Genomic DNA, 20628 nt, shown 5'->3' with positions numbered 1-20628 from the left:
ATGTAGTAAACGAAACGCCTATTCATCTACGTTGAAGCCGGTTTCGGGGGCAAACTAGAGTAGACGCAAACACTTTCTTTTCTCCACCTTACCTTCTACTTTCTTTTTCAATATGCTTAGTCTCTGTCCTAAGGTTAAACTAGGATAATTTTAGCTCGGGCTATTATGACTTGGTCATGGTTGGATGATGGTAATTAAAAGGTAAAAGGGCTCGAAATAATTACAAAAAAAAAGCGCAGGTGGATTGTGTGCAATTTTCGATCCGTCCTTCAAAATATATTCCGTGCTTGCGTTACGTGCTCTCAGTCTCTGTTCACGCGTACGACATCTCATAGCGTTTGGACAGATGATGGGTTTTCAATTAAAAACTCAGTTTTCAATCAAAAAAACGGTACTCAATTAAAAAGTAAAAATAGATTAAAAATGTATGGGTACCATGGGATCACTGTACAATGATCTGTAATGGACGATGCAGCTAGCAATCACAAAAACAGTCTCACACATCGACGGTCGAACTCTGACGAGCAGCAGTACTTTAGAGAGACGAACCAACAACAAGCACAAAAAAAGACAAAGGTCGCTGCGGGAACAACGGCTCTATATCTATAATCTCTGGGTCATGACCAGCCTCTCGCTAACCGACCGTGTTAGCTGTTCGCATTTGTATATCTATCTCTCTTGTTGGTCCGCCTATTTGACTTAGGCGCATCCAATGGACAGCAGGTGTAATTACATTGGCAAGGTTTTCGGGTATTGGTCGGAACCCATTGGGTTGTCATATTCGAAGGATGGGCATGTATTGATGGGCCACTGCTATAAGCGTGGCGCATTTACCAGGATCGCGTTCTTTCTAACGTTACTTTGAAATTTAACACAGCTGGTGAAAGATGTTTTCTAATAAGGTAGTCCTATGCTGGCAACGATCTAAGCACGCTTTAGTTAACCTGGGCCATTTACTACCTATAATCCACCTATAATCCATAATAAATCCACCACCAAAGGATATAAATAAATAAGCAATATAAGCTGTTTCGCCATCTCGCTTTCGTTCTCCTTAAATTACTCTTCGCTTCGAATTGTTTTCCATTTTGGAAAGCACGTCTCCCATTTTGTAGTTGTCTGCCAACGCCGCAGTAGTAACTTGCTTGCTTACGTAACTTTTAATTTTAAGAAATGTCTTTAGGCGTCCTGGACGAGGTCGTGCAATTTAATACTCAAACCTCCATCGGCACTTCTTGTTCGCAGTATCTGCCAGCTCCGATCATTAGAATAATCAAAAATTAATAAAATCATGAATTCCTACATATATATAAGAATATGTAGGAATTCATGATTTTAGGATTCAGTTTCGTAGAGCCTGGTCTAATTTTGCGCTCAATCGAAAGCAAAATTTCGATAGCATTTTGAAACAATATTGTTCACTGGGTCTCTATATTTTCTATGCACTGAGTGAAAATGGGTTACTCATATACATCTGGTATATAATAGCTTCTGACCTTCTTTAGGATTCAGCCCATGCTATTTATTGATCGTAACATCGAGTCTTTCTTTCACATGTGTTTCTATTTTTTTGGTGAAAACACCAACTCTAACAGAAGTATGAAAAATAATATCCCTCTAAAAACTGTAATCCAAACTATATAAGGACATGTGTTAGGTATACGCACTCTTAATATCGTTGCATTTAATGCGAACACCGGTATAACCCAAGGCCTCTAGCTTTTTCCGCCGCAGACGTCGTCTGACGATGTGTTAACCGAAGGGCACATGGCCGTCGCAGTAACAAATTTTTGACAACAGAAAAGGTCTTGGCTGGAAGGCCCGCAGGGCACGCTGAGGTCGCCGGCTGAGGCACAAGAACGAACCAAGGGCTCGAGAGATGAAATTGAGATGCATCCGAGAATGGCTTAATGGCTGAGATTTTCAAGGACCCTTTCTTGGATAACTCGACGACGACAGTAATTGTATAGTATAGAGAAGATAGACGCTGCTCGGTGGGATCAAGCCGAGCCGAAGGCAGGAAAGTGTTTACGATGAAGCTCCGAAGCAGTCGAGTGCTAAAGAGGGTAGAGGAAGCCGATGAAGCCGATATATGCAGACGAGAGTCCGACAAGGAAATTAAAGATCGTCGAGGAGAACGAAGTAGTCGAACTAGCTCGGCTTTTCTTTGTATAAATACTCAAAGCAAATTTTTGACGACATTAGAGCTCAGAGACATTGCGGCTTGCCTTCCAATGCTAGTACGGTATCAAGTGAATATGTGAAACGGCTATTAGTCAATTTCGAATAAATTTGGCGCAAATACGTTTAGAGTTTTCCTTACTGGTGCAGTTTCGTTCAATTTTCGTTAAGTTTGTTTGTCGCTAACGCTACGTTTTGGTGTTTTCCGAAATCCACTGCCCCCTAGTGCATCATCAATCGCTTTAAGTGAATGAGAAAACATATCGGGCGTAACTTGCTTAGAGTTGCTTTTTGTCCGGCAGAGTAGAGCTGAACTGGGGCATGAAAAGCGAATTTCACATGGCTGGAGCAGTTGGTCAGGATGTCTCAAGCTCAGATCTATGTCTCAGATCAGCGTCTGTTAGATTCGGACTTTTAATATGCATTGCTTGCCTCCGGAAATTGGGGCTATGAATTTTTTCAGCCTGCTTTGAGTTCGAGGCAGCAGAGGTTCAAACATGAGCCTAGTACAGAACAGTCGTTTCTCGTCGACTTTTCAAGCCAGAAAGCAACATTATGGCGATTAATATGACACTTGTTCGTTGCGAGCACGAGCCATATTTTCAACCGGATTGCGATCACCAGCATTTAACACAAAAACCTGACACGAGAAGACGGTACGATATTTCAGGAGGAAGCTTAATGAACTTCGACAGGTCAAACGAGTAGCCAAGTTGATCTGGTTTGTGCTCTTCTTCAATCTCAATGGACTGTCCGCTGCAAAATTCTTGAATAAGGTATAGTGCTAAGAAACAAAAATAAAGCATCTATGGAGAGCATACGGAAAAATAACAACTAACAACGAAACTTGTTAACACAGCACATTTGCCATAGTAAGTCACGCCTCTCGTCGGTCACAACCAAGTGCTCACAAGCTACATACCTTTAAATCAATCGCTATACGATCCATGACTTAGATAGCTAAAACCTTTACTGAGAAAGCAGGGGTTCCGCAAATGACACGTAAAAAAAACAACTTATTATATAATACTTGCAGGTATTGTGCTTTCCAGTAGCTTCCTGCAATACCTGTCGTGCAACAATCTTGAACAAGAAACATGTGTGAAAAGCAACGGCCTTGCCCAACTTAACCCGTATTAAAGGAATGGTTGCAGTGTCGGTTTTTTTTTTTGGGGTGGGCAACATGCTTACAAGGAGATGTTATGAAATGGCAAAAAATGGGCATAGAGCTTTCTGTGATTGGTCGTTTTTGATATGAAAATAGACAGTAAACATTACATTTCGAATGTATACCCCGTTTCCAGAAATTCTACCATAGTTTTTCTATCATCAGTCACCATTTTTGACTTCAATGTGAAGTTATTGTGGCTCCGCCTTATAATTTCTGTATGACACAGGCACAGAATTCCGTCAGAAACAGTAGGTAATTGACTATTTCGTCCATGAAACCCTTACCTATACTTTCGACCACTATAACTTCGTGTGTCGAAGAACTTTTTAAACAAATTATCAAATTTCGAAATACCAGATAAAAGTGAAATGTTAGACTCGATAAATTTAGGACATAAACAGGTAGAGATTTCGAAACTATTCGCATTTAGCATAAATGTAAATTTAGACAACGGTGATTCATATCCGAAGAGCCGTTTACCACACCCTTTTGGCGATTCCCTTCTGACCTTTCGTCGCTTCTGATCATCTCTTACTTGGTTGACAATATGACAATAACTTTCAACATTTCTGAACTATATGTTCCCTAAAAATAGTTATTTTAATCAGTAGAGCAATGAAACTAACCCCATTCTCAACAATATATCTATTTTTTTTCTCTTGGAAATAAGTACACCGTTTTAGGGTCGGTCCGCCAGATTTGTTAACGGCCATATAACCAAGGACGCACATTGTCCGTTGTCTTCCGCCTGCCGCACGCTGTACAATTCTGATGCACACACGGTGACATAGCGAAACTACATTGCAGAGAAAGTGGCCGCCATATTTTGTCATGCTTCTTTTGTGGATCTTGGCCTCGCTCTTCGTATCATCTCTATTGAGCAAAGGCTATATTGTTGGTTGAAATATTTCGGGGGCCTAGTTCCTTCCTGGCTGCGTACGCGTTTAGTTAGCTTGAACCTCCTTGGCTGCGCAATTTACGAGCATGATTTTGTGAAACGGTCAAGGAACGGCCAGAGACCATCCACAGTGATAGAAACCAGGTGAAAAGTTAAGTGACTCCTCTGAAGCTAACAGGCTATAAAAACATTCGTCCACGATCAAGAGTATGTTGGAGCCTATGGCATTACTCTGTAATAGTAGTTGTATTATTTCTCTTAGCAAAAAGGGTAAGGCGCACATATTTTCGATTTTTTCACGATTTTCTGTCATAACTATAATAGCTCTCGGAACCGGCGTTCAGAAAAAGGGATCGGCTGAACTAACCGACTGTAGACGGAAGCTACTACGCTCGTGAACATTCTTCCCATAAGAAGATCAGTTTTGATTTGATACCGTGCTTCCCTTTGTTGTCGCTGACGCCGCCGTAAAGTTTGAAAGCTTGCATCCTGGTCAACACCTTAACTTGGATCAAAATTACGATAGGTTTTGACACGACTCTGGCTGGCGTGTCACATATTGAAACGGTCCGGGGAATATGTCAGTGGCTATTTAGTTCGTAAGTGATTAAAGGGAAAAGTATATATTTGGCATTTAATAGGTGAAGTGCACGCACAGTAAAATGTCTCCGTTGTGAAGTAACGAAGCCAAAACCGTATAAAAAGGGCATCCTGTCAGTATTCAGGGGCTGTTAAACAAACTTGTCAAAAAAAATGAATTCTTATTATACCAGCTAACTTGAGCTAACAATGCTCAGCCCACAGCTAAAACAAATATGAGAAAATTAGTGGCCGAATTTTTTTTACCGAACAACATATATACCTATATCTAATATGTCTTATTGGGCTATACTTGTTTAGAATATTTTTGAGCGATACCAAACATATTGAGCAATATCACCAACTTACTCGTACCACGCGTCAGCCACCATCAATCAATAAAGGATGATTAGTTCTTGAAATCACTGCACCCACTTTATAGGCAGGGAACACAACGGAGCACAATGGCTAGGTGTCCCCATTTCTCCGCAGTCTCCGCAGGAATCTTTTCGTGATAGATCAGCTTATGTTCGCACCACCGCAGGCTACGTCCTTAGCTATCTATCCGGTAACTGTATGGAGCCTTAAAAAGTGCCTTAATTCGAAAGGATTCAGCATCCTTATTTTTTTGTTTATCTGTCTCTCTGTTTGCGAGCCACTGGAACGCAGCTACGAGTTCTCCGGACTGCACTTGCAGCCGCTACTGTCGCTGTTTTACAGTCTACTGATACGAAACGCACTCGATAAGACACTGCTTTTATCGCGTTTAGTTTACGTCAATAACAAAGATATTTGGATTTTTTCATTATCGATCAAAAGCTGGCCGTCTCTGCTCAAAGACAATGAATGGAGCTCGTAAAAGAAGACATATGTAATTGTTTCTCGCTGCCTATAGACGGTTCCTTGTTCCATCGATATATAAAAATTGCCGCTTTGCTTCATACGGCACAGTACGCTGCTATGACGTTACACTGCATGGGAATAGGTTATCAAAGCCTCAACAAAAGGAAAAATTTGATAACACAAAGACTACAATAGTAAAGGAAAAAGAAGGACCCTTTGGCTGCAGGAAAGACAGCAATAACAAGGCTCTAATAAAAATAATTACAGTAGTAAAGTCCAGCTGGCCACTAATAGATTTTAATGGGCCAGCACCGCATTATTAGCTAATCTAACATAGTATAGCATGCAGCAGCGAAGGTCACAATAGAAAAAAATGGTAAATTTACTATTGACATGGACGCCCACAGCGGTGGCATGATCATATCGGGATTTGCCTCCGTTATAGGCAATAGCGAGGCTAGTCACAGATAGAACGCTTGTAATAACAAACGGATAAAGTTACTTGACTTTACTAAACGCACAATTTCATTAAAATGCACCAAAGGGGAGATGCGACAGCGAAACAAACCATTCTGGTTCACAGACAAAGCTCTCGTTTGTAGCCACTCGAATAAAAATACGTCACAACAAACGTAGGCTATGATAGGTGAAAAATGAATGCTTTTCTTCCATAGGAGACATTTGATGTGTGTGTGTGTGTTTTTGCGGCCGTGAAGATTACCAGCGACGAACCAAGGCTGAATTGCGCATCGACCATCTATCAAGTAAATGCGAACGGTAAAAACAATCGTTCCAATAGTCTGCTGGCTGACGTATTTATTACCAAATGGTTGATAAAGATGACGTACCTTTGTCAATCGTTGCTGCTACTCAAAGCATTAGTAGACTTGATAATCGTATGGTAACCTACTCTGCTGAAGAGCTCGGTGATACAGCAGTCATCATCTCAGTAACTACTTTTCATCGAAGGAAATAGAAGCTCAAGTTAGTTAGATGCATATACGGTTACACAAATGCGAAACTGCTCCATTTTATCATTTTATAAGAAGGGAAACACAGTTATTCCCCTGCCAGATGTGCCTTGCGCTTTGTGCCCGCGCCTTTGTTGCTATTGTGTTTTAGATCGTAATGCACATTTACAAGTTCCCTATAAACTTCTACACCCAAAGATTAATGCAGACTGCCATTTATAAAAATGTAATTATAGATATTTTAGCAGGCATGATAGATAAGCTGTGTTATATATGCCTTTCTTCTAACGATGTACTCCTCCGTGTATTTTCCTTTGCTATGCTCTGCCATTTGACTTTCAGCGTCTACAAGAAACAAAGTCCAAATGCGCGACTGACTTTGTACCTGAGTACCCGGGAATTTGTGCATTTCGGCGATGGAAAGGCGAGTGTTAACTACCAGTTGTTATAATACGACACGTAGATATATTTAGTCATTTATTTACTAGACCATACACGGCAGATAAAAAGAAGCGGACAATCTGCCATAGGCCCTCTAGCACATTTTTTCAACGACACGTCTACTATATATACATAAGAGGTGAGTAAATTTAGATGTTCGTTAGTGGAGATAACGAATTAGATGAGCGCGGTCTTGATCGAACGGCCAGTCTCATCGACACATGAAAATATATCGATTATTATTCCTACGATAGTTGCTTAAGAGCAATGTATGGTTTGCCAAAAGCGTCCAGTAGGAGTTATGGTTACGCCACATATGAACACCTTATTTGGTGCGCGATTCATTACTATTTGAGAAACGATTGAATGTTTTTCAAATCATTGAGTGCCGGCTTTGTCAGCTCAGATAATCTAGTTTCCTATGATTTTCATCATATTGAAAAGCACAGTACTCCAGTTAGAGATGTTGTTTCAGACATGTGTTCATATAGAGAACACATACTGGATATCCATCCCATATGGTTAAAGCGAACATCGAAAATTCTCTTCTTGGCATAAATACAAGGAAATACATTGTCTCAGGTGTCCATATAGTTGACAAAACGGTCCGGGTTCAATGATCCACTCATGCAGCTGGTCAAAGCCCTGACACAAGCTAGCAAGTGGTCCTAAGAACCTACAGCCGTAGTCTTTTAGCGTGACTAATACTAATCACGCGTGTTTAAAAGAACATAGGAAATTATATTTATGGGGTCGATGTTATTTATCTCTGTACGTTCCGATGTGTTTTGCGGTGTTTCGGTTGTTATGGTTTAATGACGACCCCAGTTTCTATGAACTGCCATTGTAATTTTCTTTGAATTCTGCAAGAGTTCATTGATTAGCCGATAAATGTTAAAATAAAAAAAAGCCGATAAAAAGTCTTTGACGATAACAAAAAGCTTTTAGATAATATGCTTTACGTGTCGTATTATGCTGGCTTAGTTATTGCTTACTCTTGTATTCTGCCATCTTTATTGAATCTTGATCTTTATTGTCGGGCATTAATTCCATCTAAAGTCAGATTTTTGCTATTGCAAGGAGTTAAATTATGTCAGTTTATTTAATGATATTAGTTACTAAAAGCCTGATTTGTAATATATTTCTCGTTTCGATGAGTCAGACCAGTCTGGGAGAAGGGTATAGAGAAGAGAAAATCATGTATTTTAAGAAGTAGCACTATTTATCAACAAGATACGCGTTTTGTGGCCAGAAGCAAACTGAGATTTGTCTCAGAAAGTAGAGGTTCGAATTAACCTGCATCTATATATTATCAATTTATGTAAAATACACCAGAGTATAAGCTAAACGAAGTCAGCGTTACTGAGACCAATTCCATATTTAATGCTATCCGTCTTTCAATCAATGATAATAGTTTTTCTAGACTTGATTTTTGACAAACACTTTTGGCGTCAGGGATGTCCACCCATGTAAATCATGTCAAAGGTAGATCATGCCCTGACGCCTTCCGTCAGTGCATCCGTATGTTGCGTCTTATAGCGTCATCATGGCGTTTGCCCGTATATTCTCTTGTGTTTGTCTACGCCGCATTTAACTCACTCAATTACTTTGTATCGGCCTACTACTGTCATGGCTGGCGTTCTGCTATGCCGTCACAATAGTGCAACTTCTCTTACGAGCAATCTTTCCTATCCTTACCCCCGAACAAGCCAACAAATAGCGGGGCTAATTTGACGTCTGGCCAGCGTTTATTGCTCTCATCTGTGGTGATACGGAACAGACAGAGTTACGGATCTGCTCCGTAGTACTTAGTCGAATTTTTTCAGCATCAGGCAAATAAGCGGCGAACGTATGTAACAACGAATTAAAAAAGCAAGCGAGTAACGGCCATTTCGCTGCAACAATCCGACTCCATACCATTGTACATCGACAACTTCCCCACTTCTGCTACTGTTGCTTCTGCAAAAGTTACAGCAGCGTTAATAGCAGTTGCTGAACCGTAGAAGTTCGCCCTTGCCGCGGCACTTCTTGAAGCGCTGTTTCGCTCCGTTACAGCTGCTGTTACTCGGTGACGCTTTACGTCTTTCTTGTTGGTTGGCGAGCAGCCATTGACTCTCGCCAAACAGCGAGTGTCGCCCAGTCGCGATGATTGACGGCGAGAAACAACTCTTCTGCGCGGACGCCGCCGCTGCCGCTCAGCCCCGCTGCAGTTCTCGATTACGAACAAGTACCGGCAAATGATTTCGCGGGTGCTGGTTGATCATTTACTTTATACGTGTCCGTCAAGGTAGGCAGATCGGAACAGCTGGCTGCAACAGCTACAGAAATACACATCAGGCAGACGGTGCCTAGCCTGCGTGTTTTTCTGTTGATTTTATTGGATCTTCCGCTACTGATCTGGCAGTAACACCCAGCCTTGTGCTGCTGTTTTCATAGTTGATCGTGGTAGCTGATGTCTTAAATTTCTTTTGGGATAAAATGTCGTTTAGGCTTGTGTAAGCGTTAAAGGCGCTTATTTAATTCTGTCGTGTAGATTTGAATGCTTGTGTGTATGTGTGATTTTTAGTGGTGTGACGTTGTATTTGGTGCCTTGGGTGTTATTTACTATTAAGGTAAATATATTAAGACGGTAGGATAGGCTTATATTAATTCAATGCAGCGCTGTTGTGATCGCAAGCGTTAATACATAAGTTTATGGTGTTACGGAGTGTTTCTAATAAGGCATGTTAGGTAGAACGTTAATCGCATGAAATTTTAGAAAGCATAAGGGTTTTCACCGCTGTCGTTGTCTAGGTGAGCCTGATGAAGATTTGGTGGTAGAAAATTTCATACGCACAACAGGCAGTCTTCAAGCAAATCTCCTTGCAACTAATTTTGATCTGTTCTATTCGTGTAATGATATCACCTTCAGTCAGTCGGTCTCTTTATGTCCAATTATATGTACTTGAGCAATATTTACTTCTAGCGCTTCTCTGGATAAAATAGTTTATTGCCATTTTTTTTGTATCCGAGATAATTCCATTATTCACATCTACCTAACATGCTTTATTGGAAACAGTCGCTTAATATCTTCAACGTATCAAATGGAGATCAAGGTGTAGCAAATTGTTTATTATAAGCTTAGGTCATCAATTTTTGTACGCCCATTTCTCACGTTATCTTTCATTGTATTCTATGAAATCGAGCAAAGCAACATTAACCCGATTTGTTTTCTCGAAAGTTCGGCGCTCGTCTCATTGGCAGCCTTTGGCCGGTTGTTGGACAAAAGTTTATCTAAGACACCACGTTTGCCGTAGGCAGCTCGATTGGTATCTACGGGCCCGTCGGCATTTTCTGTGTTACCTGTATAGGTAATTTAGTGCCAGTACTAACTCGTGTAGAAAAAGCGTTTCAACTAGTAAGCGGTAGGAATTTGCTTTCGCAACTGCAAGATAAGCGCGCAGACAATTATGCAGAAAATAATTTTCGCATTCGCTTGAATGATAAGCATGGGAGCAATGTGGAGAGAAGCGCACTAACTTAGTTATATTACAACCGTATGTATTATTACCCTTGAATTAATAACTTGAGCTGGTAAGTATACTCTGGTAAGTTTTTAAATGTATGCACATCTGAAATCTAAGTATATATAGCCCAGAAAACATGCATAAAGACGATAATTTGATAAAACACGTATATATAGTCTATAAGCGTTTAGACGTTTGCTTTTGATAGATTTTTTCCTCAGAAGTCGAGAAAATTAACATGCTGAAATGGTTTCCGTTCTTAACATTTCTTCACAGGAAAAATTGTGTAGGCAAAATCAATCTAACGCTCTATACCATTATGCCGTGCCCATTCGTTAGCCGTTTAACCACAGCCTACGTTAAGAAGTATGCATCACCCCTCATTAGCATGTATCAGCGGCAATGTCCGTACCTAGCGCGATCGGTCAGTATCGCAACAGCTTGCAGCCAACAGGCCAGTGTGGAAAGCCTGAAGCAGTCGGAGCCGTTCACCTGTCCTGTGGATGAGGTGAATCGCTGCAACCGATGCCCGTTTTTGGCAGCTAATAAAACGGCGATTAAGTCTGTTTCATGCCCTGATGCCGTTGAATTCGCCGAGAAACCTGTGCTAGATGTTGATATCGCTACCGATAAGCTTGACTTCAACTATGAAAGTCACTTCCAGTCGATGATCGCTAAGAAGAAAATGGACCATTCCTATCGCGTTTTCAAAAAGGTCAACCGATTGGCTAAGCAGTTTCCCAAGGCAACTGAGCACACAGAAATGGCTGACAGCTCAAAACCAATCACGGTATGGTGTTCCAACGACTACCTGGGCATGTCACGACACCCAAAAGTTAAGGCGGCTGTACAGGAGGCACTCGAAAAACATGGAGCGGGGGCTGGTGGCACTCGAAACATCTCCGGCAATTCGTTGATGCATGAGAATCTCGAAAAGGATCTGGCTAAACTACATCAAAAGCAGGCCGCTTTATTATTCACTTCGTGCTTTGTGGCGAACGATACAACTTTATTTACCCTAGGAAAACTCGTTCCGGGTATGCACATCTTTTCCGATGCTGGAAATCATGCCTCCATGATTCAAGGCATTAAAAACTGTGGAGCGCCAAAACATATATTTCGCCATAATGACGTTGCCCACTTGGCCGAACTGCTCAGTCAAGTACCGAAGTGGGTACCGAAGATTGTTGCGTTCGAGAGCGTGCATTCGATGACTGGTGATATTTCACCGATGGAGGAGATTTGCGACTTGGCTCATAAACATGGAGCCATGACGTTTATTGATGAGGTACATGCCGTTGGACTGTATGGTGACCATGGCGCGGGCGTAGGTGAACAGCGCGGAATCCTCGCTAAGATGGATGTCATTTCGGGAACCCTAGGAAAGGCTTTCGGTAACATCGGTGGCTATATAGCGTCGACCTCAAATTTCGTCGACTTCATACGATCGTACGGCGCAGGTTTCATTTTCACAACATCGCTACCACCAACAGTTCTTTGTGGTGCTCGGGCCTCGATTGAAATCCTGGGTGAGGATGAGGGACGATTACTGCGACGCCGCCATCAACAAGTGGTCGGATATACCCGGGAACGACTTAGAGCTGTTGGCTTGCCTGTTTTCAACTCGAAGTCGCATATCATTCCGGTACACGTAGGAGATCCGGCAGCGTGCACACGAGTCAGCAACGAACTCATGCGGTTTGGACATTATGTGCAGGTACCGTTTAAGACGAAACATTAGTTTTGTATTTTAATGTTGAAATATACGTAATAATAGATATCACTGCTACTCGTTGGCTGTATGTCCACTTTTAATATTTTAAGCATTTATCGCTTTCAAAGTACCTACAAAATTTATTTTGCAATCTTTTGCCAAAAAGATCACAAATCGAGGCAATCGCAGTCGAGGTTTCAGTATCGCACAATTATTTTTATCGAAAACGCATCGGGGCGATTTCATTACAAAAAGTAAAACAAAAGATTAAAGATAGTTGAATCGGCGTAATATGACCAATGAATCCCACTGGACAGTACGTCAATGTAGGGAATTTGTTTAAATTTTCTAACAGAATACTTGTCTCTAAATATTTTAACATTTTTGTCTCACTTAGGCCTATAATAATCTTTGTTCATGTATTCTCTTTTGATAATGGTATGATAATTCTAGGCAATTAATTATCCGACAGTTTCCCGCGGCGAGGAACGACTACGTCTAGCGCCGACACCTTTTCACGACAAAGCAATGGTCGACCAATTTGTTCTGGACCTGTGTGAGGCCTGGCATATTGCCGGGTTGGGTCTCATGCCTCCACAGCAATCTGTTCAGCAATCTTAACAGTTTTGGAACTTAATAAAAACTAAGTTAATTTTACTTCACTGGACTAGTGTTCTTCTAGTAATATTATATATATATATATATATATATATATATATATATATATATATATACCTTTCTCCATAAATGGAGTTGAAGTTCATGAAATAATGCCACTTAATTTATGAGCCGAGCCCTTTAAAATTTATTTGCCTTTGAGAGCAGAAGTTGAGCAAAAGATTGTTTAATGGTCCAGCGATGTTGACATTGTAAAATAGTAGATTGTACCGTGCATACAGCACACGCCTGCGTGTATACTTTGTTGTTTAATATGTAGGAGATGGTCATTAATCGAAAACACATGTTATAAGGAGTATTCTTAGGCTGACCGTATCCCTAATCGACAGAAACAAACTTTGCGTTATACAAAAAATGTGTTTCACTTACAATAAGCCAGTAGACTTATAGCTCAAAATATTAGCATTAGTATCGATGAAAGCAGTAGAATTTGTATCAGTTCTGAGTAGCGGTTTTTTAATAGTTGGGAAAGAGACGGGAAAGAGAAATATGGCTTAATAGTGACTTCAAATCTAGGATTTTATAATGTGTTATCTGAAGTGCAAGTTCGTAAGTGGTGAGTATTAGATCAACGTAATGTACAATACACTGGATAGCCAACATATGTCTATACATATGTCTATACAACAAGTCATATGTCTATACAGAAGAAATGAAAGAAGACATATTTAATGAAGATTACTGTATTGCACCGTAGACGCACATTATTTAGGCGTAATACTCCCATAAAAATATTTGACGATGATTAGTTTAAAAGCAAACAATACTAATTTTCATCGAAAAGATCGCCATTAAACAATAACTACTATAACGGAAAACAACTCAATAAGTGGTTTCAGTAATGTTCCATTAGTTTTTTTCACTGATAGCAGACCGTAAAATGCGGCAGATAGTTCCTGTGAAATTCCGAATGACGAGTAATACCACCAAAAGCTCGAAGTCATGAGTTATTTTGCGAACGCATAATTTTTCAAAAACTATAAAATTTCCAATATGAATAGTATTTTTAGCTAACAAATCAAAAACTGCAGGTGAGCGAGGAAATAGCATTGTTTGCTCTCGAAAAACTGTAAGCCGATATCAGCTATTTTGTCCTCATAGGACTCGATAAATCTTTTGTATACCCTGATCATGCAACAACAATTACAATACCACATCAGGTTATATGTTCCCAACCAGATTATTACCGAAGATATTTTGGTTCCAAGACCCCCGTGTCAGTGCCAACTCCGTTCCGCTAGTGTTTATTGCGGTGAAAATGGTTGTTTCTGTATCTTTTTGTTTTAAGTATACTGTGAAAGATTCATTGATTTTATTATTTGTTCTGTTTATGACAGCTTTCAATTTTGCGTGCTTTTGATCGTCTTGGGTTAAACGGCAAGCCTATAAAATGCAAGACTTACAATGAAAGAAGCGTTTTTTGTTACTCAGTGCTATTGAAAACGGCGTCTTTACAGTATCACCAATCAGCATTGCAGATCCAGTTCGATGTATAAAATAGCCAAAAATGATTGACTGAAGTGGTCCTTCGAAAAGCTGGTGAGTGATATTAGTTTTCTTTATCCTAACAGTAAGGCCTGGCAGTACATGATGAAGGTTGTTAAGACTATTCTGCAAAAATCGGGCTTTGGGTTGACGGATTGCCACTTTTTACTATCACGGGCAGATGAAATCCGTAACAGTACATCTGAAAATATAGCGGGCCCCAAAGACTGCCTGTGGAACCTTGTCGACAACAGACCCGAAAATCTCTGGCTAGACAAACTGATTAATTCGTTAAAAAAAATGGAAGACAACCGCGGAAAGTGCAGGAATTTATCACCTTGTAAACAGATTGTTTAACTTATACAGTTTTTGTATTGACTGTTTCAAGGGTCCTTCTTCCTCGTTGCATGTATCATCGAAAATATCGCGTTCAATTTGAATTAACTTCTCATTACAAACTAAGAATTTTATAAATTTCCCGTTCACCTTTCTCTGAGATACTTGTGCTAGTTCTGCCATTTCAGTTTCTTCCTTTCATTATGCCGCTGGTTGTTACTGTAACCATACTTCCTGGAATGAGTTCCTTACAGAGTGAATCGGTGTTCCATTTCGTACTACTACTACTCTTGAACTCCGACATATAAAAAATTAAATATTTTTTCCTTAACTGAAATGTTAATAAAAGCAGTACTAATTTACGCAAATTTTCAATATTATAGTGTTCGACTTTATCTTTGCTTTTTCAGGTCGTATTGTCCTCTTCGATTTCTGAAACCGACTATGAGTTGGTTAAGAATGAAGTGCTGACATCAGCGACCGGAAACCAATACGAAGTCCTTGAATTCCTTGGCAAGGGCACCTATGGCCAAGTTGTAAGATGCCAACAGAAGGGGACAACCAGAAATGTCGCAATAAAAGTACTCGAAAATGATCCGCGAAATTCAAAAAAACGCGACAACGAAGTATCAATAATTCAGCAATTGTCGGTTGAAAACCCTGCATACAATTTTGTGCAAGCCTTTGAGTTTTTCGAACACAAGCAGCACAAATGCATTGTTTTTGAAATGCTTCGACAAAGTCTCTTCGACTATGTCGTGGAGAGAGAATCCCATTGTTTACCACTGAAGCATATTCGCCCTATCGTACAGCAGCTGTTAACAGCACTAGACAAGCTAAAGACGCTTGGGCTGATACATGCCGACTTAAAGCCGGCGAACATTATGCTTGTCGATCCAATACGTCAGCCTTTCCGGATCAAGGTAAGAAATGTCTAATGTCTAATAACGTTGTCGGCAAATATATGTTTGTAAAACCGCTAGTTTAACTATATTCAAATCCAACTAATTTTAAATCATGTACCTCACCAAAGCCCAACTGCAATAAAAATAAAATGTTACTAATATTTCCGTTATTGCTTGCGAATATGTTTTTAGGTGATCGATTTTGGTTTGTCAATAAGCGTAAGTGAGGCGGCTATCGACTCGTGTGTTCAGTCGAGGTAAGTCATGTAGATTTAAGAGTTGAATAACTTAGTTGAGGTTAAACCGAAGTACTTTGATTTCACGTCCTGAATCCACTAGCGACAAATAATTCGTAAGCATTTAGCTAATAATATATCAACAGCATAATCAAACCATTGATATTTGCGCAACGATAACTTTTTCGATTATGTTTTATGTTGGAAACTCCGTAACTTTTGTTGGGAAGAATTTACGCCGATCATCCCATAGCATTACCTAAGGTTATAGTTTATATTCCCTGTTATTATGCAATAAAAATTTATATGATAATCAAGAACAAACTGGAAGCATATACAATGCATATTATATAATCACGACTGCCTTTGACTCTAGTCAACCGAGGTGAGCATCGTGTGGTACCACACAAATACATCGTTGAGAGTGGGCTGCTTATTAATTAATAACACATAATAGGTGTTATAGATGTTATGTGTTTCTTTCCTCGCGTAGCTTTAAATCAATAAGTTTAAAAAATAGCCAGATGAGATTTTTATGCCGAGCCAAATCAATAAGCTAAGAAGATAGTTGCTTAATCAAATACAATGGCTTTTACAGGTTCTATCGTGCCCCGGAGGTACTTTTAGGCTTTCCGTTCAATGAAGCAATTGATATGTGGAGTTTGGGCTGCCTCATGGCCGAACTCTTTCTCGGATGGCCGCTGTACCCTGGGAGATCGGAATACGACCAAATCAGGTTAGTATTTTTCTACATCTATATATGGACCCGGCTGTAGATACTTGTGATGGTGTAGTTGTAACGTGTTACGTTACCTGTGAATCTTTAGGGCATATGAGCAGTGCATAATGGTAGTATCGGAGAAGCTTGTCTAGTTTTATTTTGATATTTATGTTTAGGGCAAATCAAGCAAGCGGGGACCAAGCAAGCGAACTGCATATTCGGAATTATTGAAAGCGTAAAGGTACTCTAGAGACTAATAAGATTGCTTCTGCGAATTAATCGTTTGCAGGTACATTGTAGAAACTCAGGGTCTCCCAGCCTCAAATGTACTGAATTCGGGTGCCCGTACAAGGCAGTTCTTTGTCCCAGTAAGAACGCCTTTGCTGAAATCTCATTTCTGGAGGCTCAAAAGCCGACACGAGTTTGAGGCTGAAACACGAATTCGTTCATGCGAGAACAGAATATATATCTTCGATTCCCTGAGAGACCTAGCAAAGGTATGAATAATGCAATGAGAAGGAGTTCAATTGGTTGTTAGTTAGATTTCTCTTGATGATTCCTTATGCGAATAGTCAACTTGTCGAGTACACAGTTTGGGCCTAGGCTGTCGATATATCTTTTGTTCAAAATAATTTTTACCTTGAAAACCTTGAAGAATCGCTCTTGCATGTGTTTAATTTTAGGCAATTCTTTTCCGTTGTTTGTTGTTTAGGTGAATCCGCCAATGAATCTAGAACTAGACAATACAGAAGCATTGGCGGAAAAAGCAGATCGACGCCAGTTCACTGATTTGGTCGAACGAATGCTGTCTCTTGATCCGGATACTCGCATTACACCAAAAGATGCCGCCAATCACAATTTCATGAAGCTAAAACACCTCGACAGATATGATTTCTGCAGGCATGTCAGGCACTCAGTTGAGGTAACCTTCTGCTTCTGCGAATTCATTTTTCTGAAATTCATGATAAATAGACTACTTTAATTCATAAATTGCTGCGTAGATCAAAAGTTTATACAGATAATATTTGAATAATAGGAAATATTTTTTCTAACCAAACCTATACTAAAATTAAGAATAATGATAATACTGATTCTAATTCAAAATGTTCGTTCATTTCGTTGTTTTAGATAATGGAAGAGTTGTCTGACCGAGCTATGCATTTCCGCGCGGCCGCGCAGGCCGCTGCATACGCTTCCATGTACCAACAACCGATTGCTGTCGCCACCGCCATGCTTAATTAGGCATCGACAGCAAAAAATATTGGTTGGATAAAAAACAAAAATATAAGGTGATAAGCCTGAAGCTTTAAGCTTCAGAAGCATATGGATTCATCTGCTCAACTCGTCCTAGTCATCGATACTTCGAATTATTGTGATACCATTGAAATATGTATTTTACTATAACGGGTGATATACATCTATAAGATGCAAATTATTACTGTGATATTATTACTAAAAAAACACATACGAATTTATTTAGTGAGAGGTCACATGCAGATATATATTGCACATACGTTTTTTTATATAGATAAAACATGTTAAAACATGAAAAATATATGCGAAGATACCACTTATTCTGCCATACGTTGACAAGCAACAGCTTGTATGCATTTGGTAATTGGCAAATAATTGGTATCTTCTTGATCTCTGAAAAGCATATATGAATTTATTTAGTCAGAGATCACATGCAAATACATATTGCATACATTTTTTATATAAATAAAAAATGTTAAAACATGAAAAATATATGCGAAGATACCACTTATTCTGCCATACGTTGACAAGCAACAGCTTGTATGCATTTGGTAATTGGCAAATAATTGGCATCTTCTTGATCTCTGAAAAACACATATGAATTTATTTAATCAGAGATCACATGCAAATACATATTGCGCATACATTTTTTATATAAATAAAAAATGTTAAAACATGAAAAATATATGCGAAGATACCACTTATTCTGCCATACGTTCACAAGCAACAGCTTGTATGCATTTGATAATTGGCAAATAATGGGCATCTTCTTGATCTCTGAAAAGCACATATGAATTTATTTAGTCAGAGATCACATGCAGATACACGTTGCACATACATTTTTTATATACATAAAAAATGTTAAAACATTAAAAATATATGCGAAGGTACCACTTATTCTGCCATACGTTCACAAGCAACAGCTTGTATGCATTTGGTAATTGGCAAATGATTGGCATCTTCTTGATCTCTGAAAAGCATATATGAATTTATTTAATCAGAGATCACATGCAAATACATATTGCGCATACATTTTTTATATAAATAAAAAATGTTAAAACATGAAAAATATATGCGAAGATACCACTTATTCTGCCATACGTTGACAAGCAACAGCTTGTATGCATTTGATAATTGGCAAATAATGGGCATCTTCTTGATCTCTGAAAAGCACATATGAATTTATTTAGTCAGAGATCACATGCAGATACACGTTGCACATAATTTTTTATATACATAAAAAATGTTAAAACATTAAAAATATATGCGAAGGTACCACTTATTCTGCCATACGTTCACAAGCAACAGCTTGTATGCATTTGGTAATTGGCAAATGATTGGCATCTTCTTGATCTCTGAAAAGCATATATGAATTTATTTAATCAGAGATCACATGCAAATACATATTGCGCATACATTTTTTATATAAATAAAAAATGTTAAAACATGAAAAATATATGCGAAGATACCACTTATTCTGCCATACGTTGACAAGCAACAGCTTGTATGCATTTGATAATTGGCAAATAATGGGCATCTTCTTGATCTCTGAAAAGCACATATGAATTTATTTAGTCAGAGATCACATGCAGATACACGTTGCACATAAATTTTTTATATACATAAAAAATGTTAAAACATTAAAAATATATGCGAAGGTACCACTTATTCTGCCATACGTTCACAAGCAACAGCTTGTATGCATTTGGTAATTGGCAAATGATTGGCATCTTCTTGATCTCTGAAAAGCATATATGAATTTATTTAGTCAGAGATCACAGGCAGATACATGTTGCACATACATTTTTTATATACATAAAAAATGTTAAAACATTAAAAATATATGCGAAGGTACCACTTATTCTGCCATACGTTCACAAGCAACAGCTTGTATGCATTTGGTAATTGGCAAATGATTGGCATCTTCTTGATCTCTGAAAAGCATATATGAATTTATTTAGTCAGAGATCACAGGCAGATACATGTTGCACATACATTTTTTATATACATAAAAAATGTTAAAACATTAAAAATATATGCGAAGGTACCACTTATTCTGCCATACGTTCACAAGCAACAGCTTGTATGCATTTGGTAATTGGCAAATGATTGGCATCTTCTTGATCTCTGAAAAGCATATATGAATTTATTTAATCAGAGATCACATGCAAATACATATTGCGCATACATTTTTTATATAAATAAAAAATGTTAAAACATGAAAAATATATGCGAAGATACCACTTATTCTGCCATACGTTGACAAGCAACAGCTTGTATGCATTTGATAATTGGCAAATAATGGGCATCTTCTTGATCTCTGAAAAGCACATATGAATTTATTTAGTCAGAGATCACATGCAGATACAGTTGCACATAAATTTTTTATATACATAAAAAATGTTAAAACATTAAAAATATATGCGAAGGTACCACTTATTCTGCCATACGTTCACAAGCAACAGCTTGTATGCATTTGGTAATTGGCAAATGATTGGCATCTTCTTGATCTCTGAAAAGCATATATGAATTTATTTAGTCAGAGATCACAGGCAGATACATGTTGCACATACATTTTTTACATAAAAAATGTTAAAACATGAAAAATATATGCGAAGATACCACTTATTCTGCCATACGTTGACAAGCAACAGCTTGTATGCATTAGGTAATTGGCAAATAATTGGTATCTTCTTGATCTCTGAAAAA

The 20628-nt window shown here is 38.8% G+C and overlaps 3 protein-coding genes across 5 annotated transcripts in view; all 3 read left to right on the top strand.

Annotated features, from left to right (window-relative positions):
- LOC111243040 (uncharacterized) overlaps positions 1–7151 on the top strand; it is a 277350-nt gene extending 270199 nt beyond the window's left edge. The window contains exon 3 of one of the 2 annotated variants that reach the window (XR_015319301.1): positions 6986–7072. Coding sequence is in view for 1 of the 2 variants with exons in the window: in XM_022788052.2 (XP_022643787.1) it covers positions 6986–7094 (109 nt within the window). In the remaining variant the exon portion in view is untranslated. Of the gene's footprint in view, positions 1–6985 lie in introns of both variants that reach the window. The other variant, XM_022788052.2, reaches the window with a different exon arrangement.
- A 2041-nt stretch (positions 7152–9192) lies between these two features.
- Positions 9193–12966, top strand: LOC111253557 (5-aminolevulinate synthase, erythroid-specific, mitochondrial-like). Of its 2 annotated transcripts, none has more exons than XM_022813132.2 (3): positions 9193–9371; positions 10867–12307; positions 12758–12966. In XM_022813132.2, the coding sequence occupies exons 1-3, from the start codon at positions 9322–9324 to the stop codon at positions 12923–12925; spliced, it is 1659 nt and encodes a 552-aa protein (XP_022668867.1). In that variant the 5' UTR covers positions 9193–9321; the 3' UTR covers positions 12926–12966. The 2 variants fall into 2 exon arrangements, with proteins under 2 accessions (XP_022668867.1, XP_022668877.1); XM_022813142.2 differs by lacking the exon at positions 9193–9371 and adding an exon at positions 9378–9696.
- A 1606-nt stretch (positions 12967–14572) lies between these two features.
- On the top strand, positions 14573–20098 carry LOC111243033 (homeodomain-interacting protein kinase 1-like). Its single transcript, XM_022788036.2, has 7 exons — positions 14573–14578; positions 15214–15726; positions 15901–15965; positions 16543–16680; positions 16955–17162; positions 17378–17587; positions 17794–20098. The coding sequence occupies exons 1-7, from the start codon at positions 14573–14575 to the stop codon at positions 17905–17907; spliced, it is 1254 nt and encodes a 417-aa protein (XP_022643771.1). The 3' UTR covers positions 17908–20098.
- Positions 20099–20628: the final 530 nt, after the last annotated feature.

The sequence above is a fragment of the Varroa destructor genome, unplaced genomic scaffold (assembly GCF_002443255.2).
Source record: "Varroa destructor unplaced genomic scaffold, Vdes_3.0 BEIS01000001.1, whole genome shotgun sequence".
In the NCBI taxonomy this organism is placed as follows: domain Eukaryota; kingdom Metazoa; phylum Arthropoda; class Arachnida; order Mesostigmata; family Varroidae; genus Varroa; species Varroa destructor.
Note: the sequence above shows the minus strand (reverse complement) of the source record. Positions and strands in the feature narration are given on the sequence as shown.

What these genes read in the sequence shown, in the direction of transcription:
- LOC111243033 (XM_022788036.2), top strand. An exon ending in GTCAGCCTTTCCGGATCAAG is followed by an intron (nt 15,727 to 15,900) that starts GTAAGAAATGTC and finishes ATATGTTTTTAG; the next exon opens with GTGATCGATTTTGGTTTGTC. An exon ending in GACTCGTGTGTTCAGTCGAG is followed by an intron (nt 15,966 to 16,542) that starts GTAAGTCATGTA and finishes TGGCTTTTACAG; the next exon opens with GTTCTATCGTGCCCCGGAGG.
- LOC111253557 (XM_022813132.2), top strand. Translation starts at nt 9,322, where the DNA reads ATGATTTCGCGGGTGCTGGTTGATCATTTACTTTATACGTGTCCGTCA. An exon ending in CTTTATACGTGTCCGTCAAG is followed by an intron (nt 9,372 to 10,866) that starts GTAGGCAGATCG and finishes ATTTCTTCACAG; the next exon opens with GAAAAATTGTGTAGGCAAAA. An exon ending in GGTTTGGACATTATGTGCAG is followed by an intron (nt 12,308 to 12,757) that starts GTACCGTTTAAG and finishes TGATAATTCTAG; the next exon opens with GCAATTAATTATCCGACAGT.